Consider the following 26,531-nt stretch of genomic DNA (forward strand, 5'->3'; position numbering starts at 1 on the left):
TTGGAGGATTTTTACTGCTCTACGATTATAACAAACTGGACTGCTCTCTAAGACGTTTGAATCAGCAGAATCATTTACCAGATCGTTCCATTAGGTGGCTGCGAAACCTCATAATGGATGGCTTTACCTGTTACACAAAGCCAGCACGTAAGACTTAAAGGAAGTCCCCACGCCCATGGATCTTGTGCGGAAAACATCTGGGAGGAGAAAGAGAATCTTGTTGCAGCGAGACCAAGACACGCGCGACGTTCATCTTTCATTCCGATGGCTCGTTATTTAGGCGCTTTCAAAAGAAGGGTTACTCGGAGGGAACCCGTCTAAACTTCTAACCTTAATAAAGAGGCAGGGTTAGTACCCTGTATCGGGTTCTAGCAGCAGATAGGCGGTATCCCTCTTCTATTTTATTACTGTATACTGCAAGTTGACTTTTTAATCATTATATTTATACTCTGCCTTTCTGTTTTTATAAACATGCCAGGTGGCTTCCGGCAATTTAAATAATACAAAATATAACAGTAAAATATTTGTAGCTGAAATCGAAATGTATTATTTCGGACAGTCCCCCCCCCCCCCATAACGCATGTCATCGCTAAGGAAAGGTATTCGGGCCCATCTCTTTCATTTGGGCTTTCAAAGGGGGTTCTGGTCTGTTTTTACAGCGATTTTTGTTAAAACCTTGCTGGGTTTTAGTCGAAAGTGGGGTGGGGGGGGAGGTTATAAGAAAAGCAGTATGCGTAGGGAGGGCACCCCACTCCCACCAGTTTCAATGAAACTGAGACTAGTATCCCAGGAAACGTACTGGGAAACAAGCCTCATTAAATACAAGTGGGATTTCTTCCGAGCAAAAACGTGGGAAGAAAACTCCGGCAGCCGGGCGAGGCCGTCTAGCGTAGATCAACGGCGGGGAGAGAGCACAGCGAGCCAATTGCGTAAGCTCGCTTGCGGCTTCGCTTCTGTTTACCGAGTTCCGACGGCCGGGCCGCCAACTCGCAGCGCAACTGCAGGAGGAAGTTCTGCGGCTCGGCGGCTCCTGACGGGTGTCATATGACCCAAGGAAGATGGCCGCAGAAGGGCAGAGTGGCGATGGACCTGCGGCTGAAGCGAGGGAGGATTTTGAAGTCATTGATAGCGCCCAGATCCCCAGCGCGTCTGAGCTGAAAAGCAATGGCAAAGAGAGGGGGGGCCCAGATGCCAGCTGGTCCGCTCCCATCTTCTCCCTGGCCAAGAGGGCCTCGGAAAACTTGGCAGTGAGCTATGGAAACGCTCTGAAGTCTGCAGCCTCGGTAGGACTCATTCACAAACCAGTCAGCAATGACAGCCCAGCAAAACAAAGTATGGCTATGTTTATTGCTTGTATTTGGTAATGGTGGTGTGGGGTGTAAAACGAGTAAGTGGCTTTTCCCACGGTAGAGGAGGGGCTGGGTCAGGAAAACTTTCGGTGTGACTGCGTTCCGGCTAACTGTGCATCCTAGAAAAATGCAGTTTCTAGAAGAAATGCCCAGGCTCAGCAGTCTTGGCTCGGGGAGACGACTTTCCTTTGATCTGGGAGCTTTTCCCTCTATCCCACATTGGGAGACTTGTTTCTGTTAAATATTCTGCAAATGCCTGGAGATGATCTCCATATGTTGAAGGTCTATGCCTTGAAGCTGAAAATAGATTCAAGAGCACAGTTCTAGAAAACTAAATGAAAACCAGTGGTAAATTGGTCTGGATATTTCTAATTCAGTTTATTGTGAATTAGACCTTGGATGGTTGACAAAAAGGTAGGGGATTCTCAATTTTAGACCCATCTTTTTTGCCCTTGGCCCAGGGCAACGTTTATGGCTTGGTTTGTTTTCTTTATATGACTTATATGCAGTACAGTTCTACTTGAATTGAAATACCAAAAGAAAACATTGCTGTGTAGAAATTGGCAACTACATTTATTTACTAAATGTAATGTTGAAGCCCATCAGATTATGATTAATGCTAGGAAATGTCTTGTAAATTACATTGTGTACAGTCTTACATATTACAGTATTATAAATTCAGAATGGGGAAAAGATCTAAACCCAGAGATTTTTAGTATACAAACATTTGCTCTTAAGTAAACTGGAAAGGAATAAAGTGTGAGTTACAAAAGGGAGAGATGAAACATGGTGCTGACAAAGATATTGTTTAGCTTAGGTCCTACCCTTTAGGATATATCCATTAGGATTGTGCAGTGATTCAAATTCAAAGAGAAAAAGGTTATTTAGAACATGTGTTGGCACACCTGTCACCACCTCCTTAAGTCAAACATATGTTTTGTTGGGACAAACCCAGGAAAAGGTACATTTCTTTAAGGAGTTTCTAACAGGTACAACATGAACACCCCACACATTCTCAAATCAAATTCTCCTTCGAATGTGCATTGCTGCACAGCCCTAGTACACATGTTGTTTTTGCCAAGAACTGAAGTATGTTGTATATTCTAAACAAGACACACCTAGTGCAGAAGAATTTTGAAAATAGAGTCAGAAATGCTCTCCACACGGAAAAATTCCAGTCTGCTCTAAAGTGCAGGGGACACTTACATGATAGCATTACATTTCTACATTTATGGGGGAAGACTAAGAATCACTAGTTTACTAAGAATTACTCCCATGTAAATATTATTCCCATGTAATACTCCCAAGACTAAGAATCGCTGTTTACTAAGAATTACTCCCATGTAAGCATTATTTGCTTGACAATAAATAATGTGTTAACAATGGTCAACTTCCAAAATAAACTTGATAAAACTAATTACCTGCAGGAATTCTAGTATTGTCCTATCAGTGCAAATTTCTAGTGATATAATTAAGCATTTAATATTGGCTTCTGAAAATACAGTGTGAACCCTTGGAATGTAAACATATTTCTAGTCCTAAAAGCAGGATTGGTATGAATTAACTCCATGTATAAAATATGTGGCAAAAATAGATTGTCTTAATGATGCAGAGAAATCAGTTGAATGGAATGTAAATTCATATACATACATTCATCAGAATTTGAGAAATAAATTTCATTTCAAGAATATTGACCTTAAGATGAAAAGTTTGATACAACTGTTTCATTATTCATACTTCACAGTCAGAAAAAATATATTCTTTAAACAAGAAAAAAATGGTAATCCTTTCCTAACCATTGTTACTTTTATATTCATAATTTAATCCTGTATCAGTTCATCTTGTTTTATAATTATGCTTTCCAATACTGATTAGCAGATTATTGTATTTATACTTTAGGGAATATACAATTGAGTGTATAGAACTAATACCTTATTTTGTATTGTTTTAGTGTCCAAACCTGCAGGATATCAGGGTTATCTGACTTACGGATTTTGGGGGAAAAATGGTATTAACTGTGGTAGCTAAATCATGGCTTATTCAATGAAGCCAATGTTTTGGGTTTGTATGAGAGATTAAGTTATAAACTGATTCCCCTCTCCCCCCCAGGCTGGGTTCACACAACATATTAGACTAACATTTGGTTGGCTAATGTTTTTTACTGAAGAGCCAGTTTGGTGTAGTGGTTAAGGCACCAGGCTAGAAACTGGGAGACAATGAGTTTTTTAGTCCTGCCTGAGGCACAAAGCCAGGTGGGTGACCTTGGGCCAGTTACTCTCTCTCAGCCCTAGGAAAGAGGCAATGGCAAACCACTTCCGAAACAACCTTGCCAAGAAAACTCCAGGGATGTCTAGGCAGTCGCCAGGAGTCAAGACTGACCTGAAGGCCCCAAAAAAAGAAAAAAGAAAAAATGTTTCGTACTAAGTCACCCATAATATGAGAAGTTGCCATTTAGCCCCTTAGATCTCCTCCCCAGTGCAGGAATCCAAATAAAAGTTTCCCCAACAGTTAACTATTCAACGTTTTGAATATTCAGTAAAAGGAAACCGAGTTTCGATGGTCAATTGCTTTCAAAGTGAGAAAAAATTAACATTTATTAATATATTAAAAGTCTCAGGAAGAATTTATTACCATCAAATAGATTATTGTATTTAGGAACGTCACATTTATCAGGAATACAAAAGTGTTCTCAAGTAGGAGAAAATACAATGCAAAACATATACTTCATCTCAACAAATTCTTATTTTTTAAAATTGTCTTAGTGAGTAACCTGTCTTTAATAGGTCTTTGGTGGGGAATATGGTTTAAAAGGCTGAGCCATTAAGTTATAGTCAGCCATATTTTTACAAAATATTCAGCAATTTTAAGTGAAAGTGAATACAAGATTGATATCCTGTGTACAGTGATGTATAAACTCCAACACCAATGAAAATTGCTTCTAACTAAGGCAGCAATCTTATCCATACTCTAGAATAAACTATATTAAAGTGGGGATTTAGTGTAATATCATGTTTTAAATATTTTTTAGGATTAAATCTGAAGTGTATCCAAATATCCTCCTGGAAAAATGGATCTCCTTTTCCCTGCACATCCATCACATTTGTTTCAGTGGTTTAATTTATTTTTATTCAAAGCTTTAAAAGTAATGACCACGTGCAGATAAAATTTTTATCACTTTTAAAAAAGCTTGCAAGCTTATAAAATTAAATTTTTGGTTTCTGATCATCTTTGGTTTTGTCCCCTGCACAATCCATATCGGTACCAATACACGCAGTACATCATACAACTTACAGAAATGCTGCTTCTCATTCATATGTCATCAGTCTGGCCATATAATCTTACAAATCAGTAGCTACTCTGCGTCCCAACCACAGCATACTGGCAAAGATCAAAACTTAATTGAGAAGTTCTGTCTACGATTCCTTATAGCTATAGTTGTAGCCTGGGTGATCACCCCCCCCCCCCATCTTAGTGTGGTGCTTTATTTAGGCTGCTCAGGACATTTAGGTTGTATTAAACTGGTGTTTTTCAAAGTCGGCAACTTGAAGATGTGTGGACTTCAACTCCCAGAATTCCCCAGTCAGCTCTGGGAGTTGAAGTCCACACTTCTTTAAATATCCAACTTTGAAAAACACTGTATTAAACCTATCCGGCGAGGTCGGTCATTTTGGGAAAGGGCGGTAAAAGCAACCCGAAAGAACGGACGGCGCGACAACTGGGGCAGGGCCGCACGAGAATGAAACGAGGTGCTTAGGGAAAGGGTGGGCTCTCCTCCCAGCCTGTCTTAGGTAGAGGCTGGCGGGAGATCCGTCAGAGATACTTCATTTTGTATTGAGCAGGAGGTGGGACAGCATGGCCCCTTCCGGCTCTATGATCCTGAGATCCTGAAAATGAAGGGTGTGAGGAGACAGAACTGAATTCCAGTTAGAAAATGGATTTTAAGATGTCGGTTTCTCCGGGAAAAGGGAAGCGACTCTAAATGGGAATGGAGGCTAAAGCCTGCCTCTCATTGCCCGCCAAAGGTGGCGGGCGAGAAAGACTTAGAAAACCGCGACCTCCGGATGCAGGAGCAAACTAAAATGGCGCCTCCGCTTTCTTGTTTATAATGTCGCAGAGTTTGCTCGAGCCAACTTGCCTCTATGTCCAATGAGAAGCGAGCTTGGGGGTGGGAATCTGAACATTTTTCTACCCTGTCAAAACATGAGAGGACTAATGGGAGAGCGTGACCAATCCGGACCCTTGGAGTGGTTCACGCAGAGTTGTAATTGGCTCGCGGAAAAGGCGTCAGAGACTGGGATGCTTTTGTCCAATGAGGAACCTTTCTTTGGACGTGGAGGGGGTGGGAGATGTTGCTCGGGTAACGCAGGTGCAGGTGAGAAACCCAATGGGGAATGAAGGGGGAGGGAGGAAATGAGGATTTTGCCTGCGGGAAGGCGGGAGTATAAGATGGTCCTCTCCGGGGGGGTGGAGAGTGGGGGATCGACATCGGGGAAGCTTATCAGCACTGAGCAGCCCACGTATATCTGTAAGTGTGGGACCATGGAGAAACGCATGCACGAGGACGCCCATGACTTTGCCCTCTTTGCTAAGGAAAACTGCTTCTGCTCCCGATTTTGTGCGGAAATTGAAATGTTTGCTTTCTCACTCGAACCCCTGAATAAGGCCAAGAGTGAACCCTGGGGTTTCTTCTGTAGTCTCGACTATTTTCTGTATTAACAAGCTTACAAGATTTCTTCTGTTTGTGTTTATAAACAGCTGTGACGGTCATTCCTGTAGGGAACATGAAATAGTATTAAAATGTTGCACTGCAAGCATCCTTCTGGGGAGAAGAACATGTGCACTTTTAAGGATCATTGCAGATACCAAAACTCAATGAGGGTGACATGGTTCTTTATGTGCACATTTTGGCATACGCACACATACCTGGTTGCATTTTGCCATACTGATTTAGAATGCATTATTGTTAAGCATTTTTGCTGTCTAAAAATACCTTAGAGCCTTTTGGCCTTTTTATGAATAGTACCTGTATATGCTGTTCCAGAGGTGGTTTTTTTTTTTTAGCATGACAGGAAAATGCTTATTTGTGTGGTTTCATATTTTTGAAATAAGCCTACAGATCTTTTACAAGTCTTTGTTTTTTTATATGCATGTTTATTTGTCTATGTGTGATTAGCAGCCAGATCCCACACAATGGAAGAGCGTTCCAATCTTGTGAATATGATGAAATTGAGCATTAAAGTCTTAATCCAGTCAGCTTTGAGTTTGGGGAGGACTCTTGATTCTGACTTCCCTCCTCTGCAGCAGTTCTTTGTTGTTTTAGAACATTGTCTCAAGCATGGCCTTAAAGGTAAGTTTGCTTCAACTTTGATTTTGGGTTTGTGCAGTTGAAAACATATTATTTTGATTGGTTAAGAATAGTTAAATGACACCATGCCTTTTTTATTTAGTTATCCCCATATAACAGAAATAGCCAACAGATATTTGTGGAACTTACCCAAAAAGTTGTAGTTCATTTCTGTAATTGGACCATGAAGAAATGCTTAGAAGTAATGAAGAAAAGGAAAAAATCACACATTTAAAATAGAATGCATAGTTTGACTTATTTGCCTACTTCTATGCATTAAGGAACCAGAAGTGATTTAAAGCAGCTCAGAGGCACAGTTTATTGGTTACTGAAACAGGTTCAAGGTCTTGCAGTTAGCATATGAAGCCCTGAACAACATGAGACTAGTTGTACGAAAGTTATTTTTCTTGCTATTAATCTTCCTAAAATAATCAGGGAAGGGGCTGCTATTTGTGTCACAATTTGTAAAAAGCCAGCTAAGGTGACTTCCTAGAGGTGGTTCTGTTAAGTGGGTCCACTCTCTGGAATGTTTTTTCCACTCATATTCAAGGACAATTACCATGTTTTAAATGCCTCCTAAAATGTCATGTCTTCATCTAAGTCTTTATTATTCTGTGCTTTTAAAAATATATATAATTCCTGATTTTTTTAAAATACCAGTTTTTTTATTACTTTGTTTAATTATATTTTGTCAAATGTATATATGCTACTTATTTCTGAACATGGTATACTGAACAGGTTTTGAGTTTCATTCTTTTTGTGTGTATGTGTGAATGCAGGTAATAATATAAAGTAAACAGTTACTCTGCTGGTGAGAGCCAGTTTGGTGTAGTGGTGAAGGCAACAGACTAGAAACCGGGAGTCCATGAGTTCTAGTCCCACCTTAGGCACAAAGCCAGCTGGGTGACCTTGGCCCAGTTACTCCCTCTCAGCCCTAGGAAGGAGGCAATGGCAAACCACTTCTGAAGAACCTTGCCAAGAAAACTGCAGGGAGTAGTCCAGGTAGTTGCCAGGAGTCAAGACTGACTTGAGGGCACCAAAAAAAAAAAAAGGCAATTACTCTAGTTAAAGAAGAAGGTTTGAGAATAAAATTATTAGGGCTGCCATATCTACCCTGCAAAAATCCAGAAAACCACTTTGGTCTTCTGCATATTTGCAGCTCCATTATAGTAGCCCTAAACATTATAAATGCATGTGTATGTTGTTGCTTTGCAAGAACTTGACAGTGCAATTTGGTTACTTGGAAAGAAGCTTCATTCTGTTCAGTGAGTCTTACTTCCACAGTAAGTATGCATAAGATTGTTACTTGAGTATGATATATGGAAATACTTTATCGTACATTCCTACAGTCAGGCAAAAAAGTATTTAGTCAGCCACCAATTGTGCAAGTTCTCCCACTTAAAAAGATGAGAGAGGCCTGTAATTTTCATCATAGGTATACCTCAACTATGAGAGACAAAATTGGGGGGGGGGAATCCAGAAAATCACATTGTCTGATTTTTAAAGAATTTATTTGCAAATCATGGTGGAAAATAAGTATTTGGTCACCTACAAACAAGCAAGATGTCTGGCTCTCACAGACCTGTAACTACTTCTTTAAGAGGCTCCTCTGTCCTCCACTCGTTACCTGTAGTAATGGCACCTGTTTGACCTTGTTATCAGTATAAAAGACACCTGTCCACAACCTCAAACAGTCACACTCCAAGCTCCACTATGGCCAAGACCAAAGAGCTGTCGAAGGACACCAGAAACAAAATTGTAGATCTGCACCAGGCTGGGAAGACTGAATCTGCAATAGGCAAGCAGCTTGGTGTGAAGAAATCAACTGTGGGAGCAATAATTAGAAAATGGAAGACATACAAGACCACTGATAATCTCCCTTGATCTGGGGCTCCATGCAAGATCTCACCCCGTGGGGTCAAAATGATCACAAGAACGGTGAGCAAAAATCCCAAAACCACACGGGGGGACCTAGTGAATGACCTGCAGAGAGCTGGGACCAAAGTAACAAAGGCTACCATCAGTAACACTACGCCGCCAGGGACTCAAATCCTGCAGTGCCAGATGTGTCCCCCTGCTTAAGCCAGTACATGTCCGGGCCCGTCTGAAGTTTGCTAGAGAGCATTTGGATGATCCAGAAGAGGATTGGGAGAATGTCATATGGTCAGATGAAACCAAAGTAGAACGTTTTGGTCTAAACTCAACTTGTCGTGTTTGGAGGAGAGAGAATGCTGAGTTGCATCCAAAGAACACCATACCTACTGTGAAGCATGGGGGTGGAAACATCATGCTTTGGGGCTGTTTTTCTGCAAAGGGACCAAGACGACTGATCTGTGTAAAGGAAAGAATGAATGGGGCCATGTATCGTGAGATTTTGAGTGAACACCTCCTTCCATCAGCAAGGGCATTGAAGATGAAACGTGGCTGGGTCTTTCAGCATGACAATGATCCCAAACACACCGCCTGGGCAACGAAGGAGTGGCTTCGTAAGAAGCATTTCAAGGTCCTGGAGTGGCCTAGCCAGTCTCCAGATCTCAACCCCATGGAAAACCTTTGGAGGGAGTTGAAAGTCTGTGTTGCCCAGCGACAGCCCCAAAACATCACTGCTCTAGAGGAGATCTGCATGGAGGAATGGGCCAAAATACCAGCAACAGTGTGTGAAAACCTTGTGAAGACTTACAGAAAACGTTTGACCTCTGTCATTGCCAACAAAGGATATATAACAAAGTATTGAGATGAACTTTTGATATTGACCAAATACTTATTTTCCACCATGATTTGCAAATAAATTCTTTAAAAATCAGACAATGTGATTTTCTGGATTTTTTTCCCCATTTTGTCTCTCATAGTTGAGGTATACCTATGATGAAAATTACAGGGCTCTCTCATCTTTTTAAGTGGGAGAACTTGCACAATTGGTGGCTGACTAAATACTTTTTTGCCCCACTGTGAGTGTGTTACTTATATATTAAGTTCCTTTAATATATAAGGAAGTCTGTGATACAGATATTTACTCACTGCAGCTTTTTTCAGTGATTGTCTAGAAGTGCATTCCAATTAAGTTGTATTTGTAGATATCTGCATTACATGAACTGAAGTAGAATAATATGTGTTTTCTTCCATTTTGCTCTACCTTTATCTAGCTAAGAAGAGTTTTATTGGGCAGAACAAATCGTTCTTTGGACCTTTAGAATTAGTGGAGAAACTTTGTCCAGAGGCATCAGATTTAGCAACAAGTGTCAGAAATCTGCCAGAATTAAAGTGAGTAGAATCAGATCTTGGGGTTCTTTAATTGGGGTTAATAAGAGAAAACATTGTTTAAAGGAATGAGATCTCAGTGCATTACTATAATTGTCTTCTTAATACTGTTAGTAGTGATTTGTTAACCTAATCAGATGATATTTGCTGACCTCCAGTTAAAAGCAGATATTTTTTTCACAAGAATTGTAAGTCAGAATATTTTTGTTTATTTAGAGTAATAATAATAAAAATTAACTGTATTGCCTTTTATTTACTGTCTTTCAAAATCTTCTGTATCAAGTATTTTAATACTTACAATAATGTTGCATACTTATTCAACCTAAAGGAAAAGTATTAAGTTAAAAAGTGGGCAGGCTAAATATTTTTCTAGTTCTTCTGACAAATAATTTTCTGTGGAAAATAGTTATATTTTTAGCAAATGCTGTTTATGTTTAACCTGGCAGTATTTTGTTTCTGATTCCTTTTCAATGCTGATCAGTTTGACATATTTAATCAGTGATTTTCCTGTGGGGTTGTAGGACTCCAGTCGGAAGAGGCAGAGCTTGGCTTTATCTTGCTGTGATGCAAAAGAAACTGGCAGATTACTTGAAAGTACTCTTGGATCACAAGTGTCTCTTAAGGTACTTTAGATTTTTCTTCAAGAAGAACATTTGTTACTGTGCAGAAAGAGAAGCAGTTAAATTAGATCCAGAATTCAGTTTGGAACACTTCTGCCGGTGGAAAATGGGGACAGACCATTCCCTCTTCCTCTCACTCCTCTGCAGGGAGAAAAGCATTGCTGCATCTGAAACTCCCGGCAAAAGAAGAAACCCTTCCATTTGTACTAAAGCTAGCCCCATGTTTGTATTCAGAATATAAATTGGATAAGAGACATTCAGTTTAGAAAAAGTCTTTTGAATTATCCTCAAGTAAATCTTCCACAGTGGTGACCAGTAAAATATTCCTCTCTAAATCATTATATTTTCCTTTCCTAGTGAATTTTATGAGTCTGATGCCTTGATGATGGAAGAAGAAGGAGCTGTGATTGTGGGTCTGTTAGTGGGGCTAAATGTCATTGATGCAAATCTCTGTTTAAAAGGAGAAGACTTGGATTCCCAGGTGAAAATTGCCTCCTTTAAACTAAGTCATACTCCCAAATGACAACTGTAGGCCTGAACCAGGGGTAATCAGGGTGAATTCATATTGTTTTAGATGTTTCTGAAAATATAATAATTGTATTTACAGGTGGCTTTTGTTATTTACAGAAGTTCTGTTCCAACATAAGACCACAGATAATAAAATCATAAATAGCAAGGCTTTGAGTCTATGCAAATTGGGTGGTCATATTCTGGATCTTGTGGTCATCCTCTTCCTCCTGCAGAGATCATCTATGCAGTTTATTTGCTCCTCTTTCTTGCTTGATTGTAGTGGGTGTCACTGGGTCAGCCAAGTCATGTCCTCCTCCTTTGGAACAATTTTGCTTGGCTGGTATACTCTGTAGCTGATACCGGCTTCTCTGCCTTGCATGGCTCATTCCACTGGACACTAGTGCTGTCAAAGTGGTCTCTATCAAGGAATCAAATATTTGAGTTCAGCTTGGGACAATGAAAATCAATTGACTATGTTAATGCCCTTAATTCCCTTACATTTCATTTCCTTGAAAGTGAAAAGGGTATGAAAAGCATGTCACAGTGAATCCTATTAGAGGCATAATACAGTTAATTTAATTAAATTGTATATCTTTTCTTTTCAGGTTGCAGTGATTGATTTTTCTCTGTACCTTAAGGATACACAGTCTGGTGACAATGGCAAAGGGTATGTATAATTAAGGTTCTGTTTTTTAAAACTGTGTATCAGAAAACTATATCAGAGATGAGTCCAGTTTAATCTTCTCTAGTGCATTTACAGAGAAAAAAATGGAAACCAGAATAGATATAGGCAAATTAAAGAGGAGAAAAGTATAAAACAGTGTAAATTATTGTATCTACTGATTATGGTGTTCAGGATTTGTATTTGTAGCATGTACGATGAGTATGTTATACAACCACCTTTCTAATGTAAATGTAGCACTTGAAAGACTTGACTATTCTGAAAAGAAAATTATCTTTCTTTTAATGTCAGTGATGAAGGAATTACTGCTGTGCTTGACCAGAAACATTATGTAGAAGAACTTAATCGACATCTAAGGTATAGTTTGCTGGTTAATGCTTTATTCCCCCCACCCTCATATGAAGACTACAGTTTTAATATAAAGGATGCTCTGCCTACCTAGAGAAGCCTGCTGTTTTCCTTACTCTCTTGAGTTCTAGCATCTCTAGACCTTATGTCCTTCCCTCTAGTTAGAACCCCAAGTTTTGCCTTGGATTAGACCATATTGTTTCACACATTTTATTAGTTTGGGAACCTTGACTGTTTTTAGAAACGTATTTTTCTATTTGGGATGAAGTGGTTAGAATTATACAGATACTGATCCTCTTTCTTTATAGTTGCACTGTTGGAGATCTTCAGAGCAAGATAGAGTGCTTAGAGAAAACAAATTCCAAGCTCCAGGAAGAGGTTTGTGGTGGTTGTGACATTTATTTCATTTACTTTTTAAATTAAATAGCTCAGACAAATATCTGAAGAAAACTAGAGGCATAATAACAAAGAAAAGACCTAGATTGTAGCTTGTAGATTGATTATAACTTCTAGGCACAGGAACATGGGAAGCTACTTTTATAACAAACCACTGATCCATCTGACTTATCTTTATCTCAGGATTCCAGAAAACAAATGCATGCTTTGTGTATAAAATGTTCAGGACATCAAGCTACAACACTTATTAAGTAATTATTACGGTCAGAGTAAGTTCATGCTATCATCTGAAAGGAATAGTGCTTGGATGAAAAAACATAAGAGAGTAATTAGTTTCTGTTTTGGAATAGTAAAATAATCAAGGGCATCTGCTTTAGCCGCTAAATCTTGAAATGTAGTCTTGTCAGGTCTTCATTTGAGGCACTGTTGAGTAGCAGATTTTTATGAACAGCAGGATGATATATTAATGTTTTGTTTGGGGAAAGTTGCTCATCTTGTTTTTTAATCACCCTCCCTCTACTATCCTTTTGCCAGCTGTCAGCAGCAACGGATCGAATCAAAGCACTTCAGGAAGAACAACAGGAGCTGAAGCAGGAAAATGAATTAATTCGTGAACGCAGTGAAAAGCATGTAGAGGTCAGAAATATTGAAAAGTTGGTCATATTCAGACTACATAGGAGCCTTGACTGCTTTGTTTGTTTGTTTTTTAATGTTACCTGTTTTTCTTTCTAGCACAAAAAATGTACAAAACATGCATAAATAAAATCTCTTATGGCATAGAAGGATAGTCCTCTGTTTGCAAGATGCAACAACATATGATCATTTTGATAAAGAGACAGTAGATTAGATACAGATTTGTGCTCAGCTATTAGACGAGGAGGAGGATTTAAACTCGTATGCTCTAGGCATCTGACTCTGAAAAGAGTTGAGTCTTTGATTTTCCCCTCCACTAGAAGCCCCATTGGGATGCCCCATGTTATTTGAGCAATTGAGGAACTGAGTGCTATAGAGGAGTGGAGGGAATGAAGAAAATTGTTGAGCTATTTCCAGCAGGACCTTGTTTCCCTCTCCAAATTGAAAAAGACCTTTGTGCAGTGATGGGCAAGACTGTATCCAAAGAATATATGAAGAGACTCAGATCCAAGTCCACCCTTAGCCACGGCATCTCATTTGGTGACTTTGGATTAGTCACACTCTCTCAGCCCAACCTACTTTATAGATTAATTGTTGTGGGGGCAAAGTGAAGGGCAGTCTCCATGTAAGTTACCTTCAGCTCTTGAAAGAAAGGCAAGATGTTTTAACAAATAATAAGTACATCTCATTAAAACGAATACCATTAAGTAGTACATTGAAATACTGTCCATAGTTCAGTTTCCAGCTATTGTCCTCATCCAGAGTTCTTCTGTATATACTGAGATGCACAACAGCTCCTATAGGAAAGGGCTTCCCAGTTATTGTTGCAGAAGTCAACTTTCTTTGACCTTTTTCCAGGGAAATGAATGGATGAAAATGAGTGTGTTGCTTTTTTTTTCCCCTGCTAACAGCAGCAATTTCATAAACCAACATACATCCAGTGAAATGTCTTTGAGTCTTTAGCGTCTTGTTGCTCGTATTGTCCACAGGTATAAAATAACTTGTTGCTTGCAGTATCCATTGATAGTTTCCATAACATAGTTTCAACCCACTTGTAACTTCTCTTATAGAAACATTTAGTCTCCAATCTATTAGCAGATTGTTCACCCACTTTTTAATTTAGGTAACTAAACTGGACACCAAAGTGGAACTGGAAACCTATAAACAATCACGACAAGGCCTAGATGAAATGTATACTGATGTCTGGAAGCAATTAAAAGAGGAGAAAAGAATTCGAATGGTGAGAGCTCATATTTTATCAACTGGAAAGAAAATAATTGTTAAATTTAGTCTCAGCTGACCGCGTTTCTCATCTGAAATGCAGTTAAGTACTACAAAATGCTGAACTTGGTCTAGGATAATAAGAAAGATTGAGTGAGCAGTATTACTCAATGAAAGCCTAACTGGAAATCATAGGGCAAGTATAAACACTAGTGAGACCATTGTGGTGGAAGCTAGAAAACATCAGACAGGGAAGATAGGTGTGCAAAACTCTGCCTGCCTCTGGTACTTTGCTTAGTGGATGATCTTGCACCAGCCTGTTTTTATTCCAGACCAAACCTAATCTGTTCAGAGGCTGGCACCACGGCGATCTCTATGTGTTTTGGACTTCAGCTCTCATCCAGACAGTGAATGGCAAGGGACTGTGAAAGCTGTACTCCGAAACATTTGGGGGACACCTCTTGGTTGCTCCTGATCTACACAGTAGTTATTAAACTATTACTTAATTGCTCATCTTGAATGCTCACATCCTTAACAGCTAAGTTAAAAGGAAAAAGAGCATGCTGTACCGATGCTCACAGTTAGTGTTTGAATAGTGCTGGCAGTCAAATGCCACACGTGCCCAAATGAGCATTGTGCAGTGGGTAAAAAGCTTGAAAATACGGCCTTTGCAGATACAAGAGCTTTCTTGAACATTACATTTGCAAATTCATCCTTAATTTTTCCATATCGGACTCTGGGAAGAGGATCAGCCAGGAGCCATATAGAGAGGGTTTTAATCCATGTTCAGAATAAACCAGGGGTTGGGTGAGCAGGGGAGATTACAAGGAAAGTGGGAGAACCCTAGCAGAGGAATAGCAGAACACTGTTCTGGGCATACCCATAGCCACCATTGCCTGGCAGTGGAAACGTTGAATAGCCCTTGGAATTCCCCTTTTATTCATATAAATATATGTTCATATAAAATACATTAATTTTCAAATATTGATTGGTGTAGTGATGCAAAAAATGGATTTGTGTAAATTAGCCTGGGCTTTCTCATTAGCACTGAATATAAGAAAGACTAGACTTTCCAGTTGGTTGCAAGAATATACTAGTGAGGGTTCAAAAATTCTATGCCCAAAGCTAGGCAGAGGCCATTATTTTTGCTTTCCTCTGCAGTCTTTGTTGTTGCTTGAATACAATACAAGTCCCTAGCCAATAACGCTTGGGAGGTACTAGAAAGAGTTGGAGGGCCTGAAAAGTCCAAATATGCATGTAAATCTCTTTGGATCCTAGCCAAAGCACTTTGAGTGGAGAAAAATGTACCATGTAGCTGGTAAAAATAAAACATCCTTTTACTTATTTAGTGTAAAACTTCCTTCCCTGACTGTTTTGAACTATGGGAGGTAGCCCAATTCAGCAGTCCAGGAGGGCATAAGATTGGGAAGGCTGCCCTAAATAATATGTTGAGCTTTCATAATATACGTGAAGTGTTTTACGTATGCAACTTGTATTTTAATTTTAAGGAGTTGGAAAAAGAATTGGAGCTTCAGACTGCAATGAAAACAGAGATGGAAATTGCCATGAAACTCCTCGAGAAAGATACACATGAAAAACAAGATACCTTGGTTGCACTTCGCCAACAATTGGAGGAAGTTAAGGCTATCAATTTGCAGATGTTCAATAAATCCCAGGTATTCAAAAGTCTCTTTGCTATGGCCATAAGTAGTCCTAAAATGCAGGAGTTGAAAGTGTCTAATCAGTTACATCAAGTTTGATGCAATATCAATCCTTGTTTATGAAGCTGAAAATGTGCAAATTCTTTTCTGTCTCCTCCCATCTTCCCTCCCATTGTTGATTTTAACTTAGAGATCCTTGATTGTTATATTCCAAATAGGGAACTCTGGCTTCAGATCAGTTTACTAATAAAGATGTTAAGTCAGGATAACTCTGGATTCCATGCCAGAGTTCCCTTTTATGGACATACCAAGGAACTCTGACTAGGATAACATATGGACATGTGAGGGGTAAGAAAAAACATTCAGGCCAAGAATTCATTTCTAGTTTCATAAACTGCAGCTTATGAAACCAGGATCATTGTATCCAATCTGGCCTTCAGTCTCTCCTACATAATGTCTGTCTATTAGCAAACAAGGGAGCTCTTCACATGATAGCTGAAAAGCAAATGATCATTCACTTTCCCAGTTCTTTAGTTGTGATAGCCTTATCACAGAAGCACAAGGGAGTGAATATGTGTCTTCCTAACTTGGTTAGTTTTCTGACTGGGAAAGAGATGGAAATTGCAATACTTGGATCCTTGTTCTTGATTTGGGGGATGATTTAGAAGCATAATGGTGAGTGAGAGCACCCTATTAATCAACTTCCATCACTTATTTAGCTGAGACACTTTAAAGTATACTAGAGGCTTTTATGTAATATTCCCTTTTCATGTAGTGTTTTAAATAGAGTACTTGAACAGGCAGCAGAGGGCCAAAGGCTCTGGAGTAGGGAGAGTGGACAGCCTGTGGCCCCAGACCAGCATGCAGTCCCAAAGCTCCTTATAATCACAAACACGTGATGTGGCTTCCTGCCGTTTGCCAGCAGGAAACACAAAATCAAACTGTAGGTCTTAAAAAGCTAAATGGAATTTAAAAAAAGAAAATCCCCAACTTCCATTAAAGGGAACTGAGAAAAAAAAAATCTTGGTCCCACTCATATTTGTGAGGTAGTCCTGTGATATATATTAAAGTTCCACCCACTGCAGACCTTCTTCTCCCAGCCAAAAGAAATGGCAAGTATGTCCTTCAGCCACCAAATAATTGCTCATCTCTGCTCTACAGAGGTAAATTATTTTGTATTGTTACAACCTACAGTCCAAGTATAAACATAACTGTATCTGATTGTTTCCAGTTTTTTTCTTTTGAGGTGCCACAGCTAAGGCATTTTCTTGATTTTTGCCATCAGATTTATTAATTCTGATTAGAATTAAGACAACCTTTGAAGAGAAAGGAGTATTATAATATGAAAAGATATGTAATAGAGCATCTTTCTGAACTGTTGGACTGCTCCATGAATAAATTACAGCCCTCAAGCAGTTCAGTTGTTCCAAGCCATAAGAAGCGCTTAATTTAAGATGACCTGACTGAATTTGTTTTCACTCCAGACTGCAGAGAGTTCTTTGCAACAGAAAAAAGAAGCAATATCATCCTTTGAAGGCAAAACAGATCAAATGATGTCTTCTGTGAAGCAAATGGAGGACAGGTGATTTCTTCCACAAATCTGGTCAAGGTGTGACCTTAGCAGCTCTGCAATGTTCTCCATATCCAGGGTTCAGACAAGTTGTTTCTAGTGAAGCATGGATGCATCTCTTTCACAGTGCCACTTGACATAGACACCTACCCATTTTTTCCACAAAGTCTGCTTGTAAGGCGTATTCAGACAAGAGGAAGGCCTGGAAAGGTTTTACAGTGCATTCAGAAAGTATTCAGACCCCCGTCACTTTTTTCAATTTTGTTATGTTGCAGCCTGATACTACAATCGTTCACATTCATTTTTTTTCTCATTAATTTACTACACTCAGTACCCCATAATGACAAAGTGAAAACCGAATTTTAGAAATGTCTGTAAATTTATTAAAAAGGAAAAACTGAAATATCACATTGGCATAGTATTCAGACCCTTTGCTGTGCTGAGTTCTTTTCTTCTGCATTCCCTACCAGTTCTTTCACACTACTGCACGAAGCTGCCGGCAGAACACCTCAGGTTTTCAGTATGGCAGAGGCCAAAGGTTCACCTTAAATAAAGATATTATCAAAGGCGTATGCCAATTTGTTTCCTTTTTTTCTGGGCAGCTTCTCCCTAACAAGAACTTTTCCATGATGCAGGAGGCATGAAATGGCCTTTCCTTTTATTGTGTTAACATATGATTTGGCCTCCAATGTTCTGAGCTTGTCATTTTGATGTGATACAAAAAGTAACAATCACAACCTGGTCTGTGTATCCCATTTTTTGTAGATTGCAGCATGCAGAGAAGGCCAGGCAGCTTGCAGAAGAGAAAAATGTCAAACTGAAGCAAGAATTGGGGAGCAAAATTGAGACACTGAAGCAGCAACTAATCCAGCTGGATAGCAACTGGTACTTTTGCCTTATATGTGCTTAGCTTAATGTTCTTGCATCCATATCCTTTTTGATAGAAGAATAGCATTTTGTTTACAACTTATGGTTTACAAAATCAGTTAGCTGCTAAGACAGCAGAAGTGTTCTTCCACCCACAGGGATGAGCACCCTTGGCAAGGAGGAACCTCTGGTCTGGCAGTGCTCACCCAATACAGGCTTGTGGATCTGCTACCACTGAGCAGCTCCAAAAGGAAGTGTTCAAGGGGTGGGGGCAGACTTCAGTTCCTTGGACTGTATCCCCAAGGATTGGATACTTATCTACCTTAACTGGAGCTGGCACAATTAATATTTTTCTTGCTGAAACTAATAGGGTTTTGGGGGGGGTGCTATTGGGCAGCAAGTTTTGGATAGAGGGATCATCATCCCATTGCTTTTCCTCTTTCCCTCACTTAGCATTCCTCTTGCTTAGTAGTAAGATAATTGTTGTACAACAAAATTCAGTTACATTAGCAAAAGTCTCTGATCTGAGGTATGAGCAATGATTTTTGGGAAATGTCATTTCTAACAATCTTATCAATATGTTTGTGCCTAAGAAATTTAGTATTTTTTACCTCCATTTGGAAATAATAGTGAAGGCTAAACGTTTAAAAATGTTCTTCTTTTTTGGACAGTTTCAAAAATAGTTTTCAGAGGAATTTTCATAGGCTAGGCAAAAATTCTAAATCAGATCTGGTTTCCAGTTCCATACATTTATTCAAGAAGTAAAAAGAGATTTGGATTTTCGGATTTTGATTCAAAGTTGCACGATAAATGAGAGTTCCAAAAGTAATTTTTAAGAGGGGTTCAGAGTATGCTTTTAAACCAAAATGAAAACCAGAATCTCTCTAGATAAGCTCTTGAACATGCCTGGAGTACTTATCTGGATCCTAGCAGCTGTTTTCACAGAAATAAGAAAGAGTCCTTTTTTTAACCTCAGGAAAAGAACAAACTCCTGCTATTTTTCAAAATTATATCATAATGCTAATAAGGTAAATTCTTTTGGAAAATAGGTTTTGTTTCTAACTTTATGTTGCTTCTTTGTTGTAATTTAAACAGTTCCATTATTGAGAGAGAGTTAAAATCTGAGAAAGAACAGCGACAGAGTCTGCAGCAAGAATTACATCAAGAGAAAGACACTACAGCTTTGCTGAAAGCAGAACTGCAGCAAGTAGAAGGTTTGAAAAAAGTAAGGCAGGTGATGATTTAGTTTCTTTCAAGAGAAAAAAGGCAGGTTATGCTCATGATTTCATAGTGGCCGGATTATCTCCTACCCAGAAATGATGATCCGTTTGCTTGCTCCTAAGTGAATGACTGCCTCTCCCACCCAGCCCCAAGCAGAGTAAAGGAATGTGCAGTGAAAAAGGAGAAGGACAAGAAAGATTAAAAGATGGATGGAAGAACTGGAATTGGGAGCCACAGTGTATTAGAGAAGGCGGGCATGGTTAAGCCAGCTAGGTATTTTACGAAGAGGGAAAATGTTCTCCCTTGGAGTGAAAAAAGCATAGGGGGATGTTTCTAAGAAAGATATAGGAGGATTACATTGAAGGTCAATAGACAATGATTACACCATTCCCTTCATTCCATCCTCTCACCATTAATATTTTACAGGACATTTGCTAATTACAATGTAATTTAGGGAAGGACCAATTACTCTAGGCCAGTGTTTCTCAACCTCAATCTTAAGAGGTGTGGACCTCAGCTCCCAGAATTCCCCAGCAACATAAAATTGCTCAGGTTGAGAATCACTGCTCTAGATGATAGAAGCTTCCTGTTTAAAAGGGTGTATTGCTCTTTGCATTGTGACTTTTGGGGCTAGTACTGTACAATAAATTTCTCTATGGGCAGGTTCTCTGGCCTGTTGGAGGGTTCATAATGATAGAAGCCAGTTCAACTGTAGTCTTTCATGAATGCTACAGGAGCATAGAATGGCTTTCCAAAAAAACTGGACACTTCAACTGCAGATAGTGTATTACTTTTCTCTTTACCTTCTCCAGTAAATTGAAGGTTTAGAAAGAACTTTATATGAAATAGGAAAGGCGGGGAAACTGGCTAATAGAAATATAGCGCATTTAATTTGTGTCTGTGTATTGTGTGTGCATGTATAAAATGTGTCTGTGTGTGTGTATGTATGTGTGTGTATATGTATTCTATCTATCTATCTATCTGTCTGTCTATCTATCTATCTATCTATCTATCTATCTATCTATCTATCTATCTATCTATCTATCTAGGAATTACGAAAACTGCAGGAAGAGAAGCAGCAGCTGGAAAAGAGCTGTGAAGAACAAGAACAAGCCCTTCAAGAAATGGGGCTTCACCTTAGCCAGTAAGCATATTTCAGTAATTTGTGTCACTATTTAATTGTACCACCATAACTTCTACCTAATAATTGTTAACCAAAGAGTTGCAACAATTAAAGTATTCACAGTAAAATATAAATTAATCAAATAACGAAAACCACATAAACTGTTCTGGCAACATTACGTTAATACCCCAAAGCCTTTCAGGATCATTTCTGGAAAACTGTTACCAATGGAGCCAATCTTGTCTCCAGGGAGAAGCCAGAGAGAAAAACTACTCTGGCCCTCAGCCTCCTCTCTTCTGAGAAATGGATCATTACTAGAGAGACCCACCTTGGACAGGGTGAAAGTTATCTTGCTGCACAGAGGTACCATTTTGAGCACAGCTTGAGACCAAAGTCACCAGTAATCTGACAACCCTGTCTCTTATAGTGCCCATTTTATTTGCCTTTCATTTTTAGGAACTGCATTATTAATTGAACTTGTATAACAAAAAAGAATAGAATGCAGTTTATCAAAAAGTGGATTTATACATTTTAAAAAGCACTTTTAAAATTAGATTTTCACTCCTTTACTAATTAAAGCCTGTTCATGCTTTCTATTTCAACCTTTTTTTACTTATACTGTAGCGCTTCCTGAAATAAATTGAGACGTAAACCTCTGGTTGTAACTAAAGTATGAAATGGCCCAAATAGTCTTCTTTCTTGAAGTCAATAAATGTATTAAGTGTTAATAAAGAAAATGGAGCTGCATTTGGAGGATGGTGATTGACATGGGGATTTTGTCTGTTAAATTTGGAATTGTTCCTTGTAGAAACAGTTTATTGAATTAGTGTAATATAGTAAGGGAAGGAACTCTGACTTGTGAACATCTTGATTTGAATTTCATCTGTGCTGTATCAGTAGCAGTGATGCTTCTTTAGATGAGTCAGTATTTTAATGACAAGAAAAAGTGTGGTGGTGTAGGTTAATACCAGGCAACTGAAAAATATTACTAGATTTATTTTTTTTTCCAGATCAAAACTTAAAATGGAAGATATTAAAGAAGTAAATAAAGCATTAAAGGTATTTTTCCTTCAATAATATATTAAGATTCATTTAAGAGACTGGTAACTCATTTTATTAGTATCTTACTCTTCATGAGTACTTTGCATGGGGAATGTCATTGACAATCTAGTAAAACTATAAAAATATTGACCTAGCATCTTGATATTTTCTGTTCTTTAAATATGGCATGTAGTAGTCAATATAATATTTCCCAATGTGGCAACACAATCCTCTGCATGTTTATTTTGAAGCAAATTGCCCAATGTAAGCATAGATATGGGTTAATATAAATCTATTTGGGGAGCTAGATATATAATTAATACAGTATACAGGAACTTTCAAAAGATTGTCTAATTTGTTCTAAACCTATATACATTCAATTAAGCTAAAAATTATTATTTTGCTTAAATATTAGGGACACGCATGGCTAAAAGATGATGAAGCAACCAACTGTAAGCAGTGTGAGAAAGAGTTCTCCATTTCAAGAAGAAAGGTAGTATCAGCGGAGAACAAGGCTCCAATATTACTATATTTATCCTGGTGGAAGGAGTTATTTTTCCCAGTAGTGGGGAGTGGGGTCCATCTTCCTTTTTTCCACTGATAAAATAGAAGCTGTTGAAAACAAAGGAATGAGCAAGAGGTACATCAGATGCCTTGCTGCTGCTGCTTTCCAGGAGCTGTCTGTACCCAATTATATTTTTCAACTCCAGGCCAGCCAAGCCAGGCTGTCGAGGTTCTGTCCCAGTGCCTGGAGCCGGGTGGGTTTGGATGGGGAAGAACCATCTCCAACTCAATCCTACCAAGACTGAGTGGCTCTGGGTACTTGACTGCCAGATCTGGGGATATTCCAACTTTGGCCTTGGATGGGGTTGCACTTCCCCATTCAATTTAGGGGTCTTCCTGGACTCACAGCTCTTGCTCAGTGAGCAGGTGGCAGCTGTGACCAGGAAGGCTTTTGCCCAGCTTCATCTGATGCACCAGTTGCATCTTTTCCTAGATCAGGGGCACTTCAGTCACTCATTCCCTGATCACCTCACAGCTTGATTACTGCAATGCATTCATGGGGCTGACCTCGAAGGCCACCTGGACGCTTCAGCTGGTCCAGAATGCAGCAGTGCAGGCAGTGATGGGCACACCTTGGTATGCCCACGTAACACCTCTGCTTTGTGAGCTGCACTGGTTGTCAGCTTGCTTCTGGGGGCAATTCAAGGTGCTGGTGGTTACCTAGGGCCTGGTTACTTGAGGGGCCGACCACCCGTCTCCCGTAGTATCTGCTCAACCAGTTCGATGTGGCAGAGTTGGTGCATTCCAGGTTCCATCTGTTAAATAAGGCCACCTGTCGGGAACCTGGAGGCGTGCTCTCTATATCAACACCTGCCTTCTGGAATGAGGTTCCTCCCAAGATTCAAACAGCCCCCGCCCTACTGATATTTCAGAGAGCCTGAAGATGTGGCTCTCTTCCCAGGCCTTGGGTGAGGACGCCTGGTGCCCCTTTTCTTCTTTTTCCTTGTTCCCTTCAGGGTTTGTTTCCTTTACCATCTTTGTTCTTTTGTCTTGTGCTGCCTTTGTGTTTTTATATTCTGTTAAATTTATTTATGGCCAAAAGGCCCAAATAGCAAGTTACAAATATAAGCTAAAATTTGGCATTAGATAAAACAGTTTAAGTGAAATATTTAATAAATATTACATAATACACTGAAAACTTCAACTCATTGATGTGTTACTAAAAACCTTGTTTTTATAACTATAGTTAAAAATCTGGCTGTTGCCTCTGTAATTTTAGGATTTTCATCTGCAAGTAAAATTTTAACATACTCAGAAGCATCTCTTCCTGGTTTTGATTTTAAAATAGGCCAGATAACGTTCTGCTTGAAGACTCTTATAAAATTCACAATACAATAAAATATGATCCACCATTTCAAGATCAGTATTACAGGGACAAAATGAGAAATGGGGATTTTTTGAAATCTACCATATAGCATGTTTGATGGTAACACATTTAATCTGGCTTTTGAAAAGGCTATTCTGTATTTACTTAACTATAAACTATTCAGTATTTAGGGAGCTGAAAAGTACATCTGTAATTAATTCCAAAAGTTACAGGTGAACACGACACTTTGGCTGTAGCCATTAATTTCTGTACTGAATTATTTCATAATCTTTATTTTCTGTTTTTAATGTTTTTAATAATTGTAAACCGCCCAGAGTCATTCGGAGTTGGATGGCATATAAATTTAATATGTAATAGAACTTATTAGTGGTAATAGTATTATTATATCCTTTATAGGGTTTCTCCCCATTCCTTCCGATTCAGTTAGTTACCTTTTCCCTTTGTCTTGTTTCCATCCAGTTTTGTTTCTCCACTCTCCACTCCTCCTTTCCTTCCCTTCTCAGTGCAGCTACCCCTTACCCTTATATCCTATCTCTAGGTTTACCATAGCTGGGCTGCAAAACTCCAGATAGCAAAGAGATAGAGAAACCTCCAACTCTTTTGCTGTCACTTTAAGGTCATCTGGAGTTTTACAACCCAAGTAGCCCTACCCATTCTTTGCAGTTTCTGCTACAGTGGTGCATATGCAAGTAATACATACTTGCATTCTCCACTTGGTGACAAAGTAGTGTATAAATGGTTGGAATATGTGGATGGAGATTAAAATCAATTAATTTTGTAAATGAGATAGTTACCTGTTTATAATTTTGTTTCTATCTGTTCTTCTTTAGGGGGCTGGGGGAATCAGTTTAAATGTCATTATGTTAAATACAGTAAATAAAGCATCGTGGTAATGTAGATAACTCTATCTGAACAATTGTTCTAACAGAAAATATAATTGAGAGTACCTCAAGCTAATTTGGGGTCCTTAAACTAATGGCTTTAAGCGGGAGTTAAGATTGCACCATTCTAATTAAATCCTGAGACATGCCCCTTTGATTCTAGTGCAATCCAAGTCTCGTCTTTTATATCTCACAATTCAGAGAAATCAGCAGCGCTAGCATTTCTTGTGCGTTGGTCATACCCCAAGTCAAGTACTATATCCCTCTGGATACCCCACTTTTAAGGCTTCAGAGAAACTGGAACAGGTTCAGAAAGGGCAGTGGGGATTATTGGAAGACTAGAAGCAAGTCCTATGAAGACAAATAGATGTATTTATGAAATTTATAAGGCTGTCCAATTCTACAACGCTTGGTGGCATACAATTAAAAAATACACATCCAAATGCCAGGAAAAAAAAACTAACGTGCAAGACTTGCCACCTACTCTAATCCAAGGCCTAGGGAAGGAGCCAGATTTTCAGGTCTTTTGAACATGTCCAGAGTGGGGAGCAGACATATCTCGGGGGGTAGGGGATGGTGTTCCGGATGCCTTTGAAAGAACTGTTTATCCTTTAGAAGACTGAAGGGGATATGATCAGCAACCCCAGAATGCTCTAGCTAACATGCCATTTGGAGGCATTCCAAAGGTAGTCCATTTCCAGTTTATATTCCCAGAGTAAGTGATTGCAGTATTTTATTTGGAAGGGGATGACATAAGTAGCATTTTCAAACTTTCTAGTTCCACTGTTCTTATGGGATTTCTATGAACTTTTTCAGGGCTGGGGCCATTTTTAAGTCATTATTTTCGTTCAAGTTTGTTTTAATACTAAGATTACATTGCCTGTTTCTGCAGCACCACTGTCGAAACTGCGGTCACATCTTTTGTAATACTTGTTCAAGCAATGAACTCGCACTTCCATCATATCCAAAGCCTGTACGAGTTTGTGATACCTGCCATACTTTACTGCTTCAGAGGTGTTCATCAAATTCTTCCTAAAATATTCCAAAATGTTAAGACCAGAGAATGAACCTTAAGTGTAATAGTTTTTTAATATTCTAAATTCCACCATTCTTTGTTATCATATATGGCACTGTATGTTATATTTGAACAGGACAAGAATTTATAAAAATCGGATACCAAAATCACGGAAACTATTTTTGTATAGATTAAGTGCCAGCAAAATGTGCACAAACTTTTGTTTTTAAAATCCAAAATATCTATTGTTTGAATGTTAACTTTATACTTCACATTTATAGATTTGCTCCAAAACAAATTACTTTTCTGAACACTTATTTCCTCGATCTGTCTTCTGTAACAGTTCACTTAAATTTCTGTAGATGTGTATGTAGTAAAAGATGAAAATGTTAACGTCTTAAATCTAAATCTATGAAAGCATTTTTTAAAGCGATGTATGCTTGGATGTGCCTTCTAAATCTTTCAAAAGTGAACAGAATAAAGTTTATAAGTTATCTGTAAAATAGTGATTATGCAATAAAGTTGATCTGGACTTCTGTTAAATGTTCTTTAATATATTTGTAACTAAATTTGCATATTTTCATACTGTCCTTAAACTAACAAAATACAGTACACTTTCAAGGTGTATTATCTGGGGTGAGCTGAGAAGGGCATGCTGCAGAAACTAATGAATCTGTCTTCCAGGGTTTCCATAGAAGTATACAATTTTAAAAGTTATGCATTTTTTTACAACTGGGCAGCAATTACATAGTTTTACAGAATAACTGCGAAGCATTAAAAATTGTGAACACAGGACATGGTAGATGTTATGTCTTTGTAGCTTGAAGGCTGAGAAAAGAATGACCATGAAATAAAGGACATCCTGAAAAAGCAAGCAGTTGAGTCTTCAATTATTAATTT

The 26,531-nt window shown here is 38.8% G+C and overlaps 1 protein-coding gene across 9 annotated transcripts; it reads left to right on the forward strand.

Moving 5' to 3' along the window:
• The first annotated feature begins 1,014 nt into the window (after positions 1 to 1,014).
• RUFY1 (RUN and FYVE domain containing 1) lies at positions 1,015 to 26,501 on the forward strand. Of its 9 annotated transcripts, none has more exons than XM_088133822.1 (19): positions 1,015 to 1,332; positions 6,526 to 6,696; positions 9,837 to 9,954; positions 10,473 to 10,574; positions 10,929 to 11,052; positions 11,687 to 11,748; positions 12,055 to 12,120; positions 12,420 to 12,489; positions 13,042 to 13,143; positions 14,264 to 14,380; positions 15,870 to 16,037; positions 17,507 to 17,604; positions 18,358 to 18,477; positions 19,555 to 19,684; positions 20,730 to 20,824; positions 21,053 to 21,166; positions 21,814 to 21,862; positions 22,260 to 22,337; positions 25,509 to 26,501. In XM_088133822.1, the coding sequence occupies exons 1-19, from the start codon at positions 1,059 to 1,061 to the stop codon at positions 25,650 to 25,652; spliced, it is 2,202 nt and encodes a 733-aa protein (XP_087989948.1). In that variant the 5' UTR covers positions 1,015 to 1,058; the 3' UTR covers positions 25,653 to 26,501. The 9 variants fall into 9 exon arrangements, with proteins under 9 accessions (XP_087989948.1, XP_087989947.1, XP_007429601.1 ...); XM_088133821.1 differs by having other exon boundaries at positions 1,016 to 1,332; positions 6,523 to 6,696; XM_088133826.1 differs by having other exon boundaries at positions 1,144 to 1,283; positions 6,523 to 6,696.
• Positions 26,502 to 26,531: the final 30 nt, after the last annotated feature.

Source organism: Python bivittatus, unplaced genomic scaffold (assembly GCF_059951505.1).
Source record: "Python bivittatus isolate LINGU-HERP-01145 unplaced genomic scaffold, Pbiv_v1 ctg000080_np1212, whole genome shotgun sequence".
In the NCBI taxonomy this organism is placed as follows: Eukaryota; Metazoa; Chordata; class Lepidosauria; order Squamata; family Pythonidae; genus Python; species Python bivittatus.

Bases quoted from the DNA above. Each gene is read 5' to 3' on its own strand.
- RUFY1 (XM_088133821.1), top strand. From the start codon at position 1,059: ATGGCCGCAGAAGGGCAGAGTGGCGATGGACCTGCGGCTGAAGCGAGG. The intron at 11,749-12,054 runs GTATGTATAATT...TTTTAATGTCAG, and splicing joins TCTGGTGACAATGGCAAAGG to TGATGAAGGAATTACTGCTG. The intron at 21,167-21,813 runs GTACCATTTTGA...TTTTTTTTCCAG, and splicing joins AGTTATCTTGCTGCACAGAG to ATCAAAACTTAAAATGGAAG.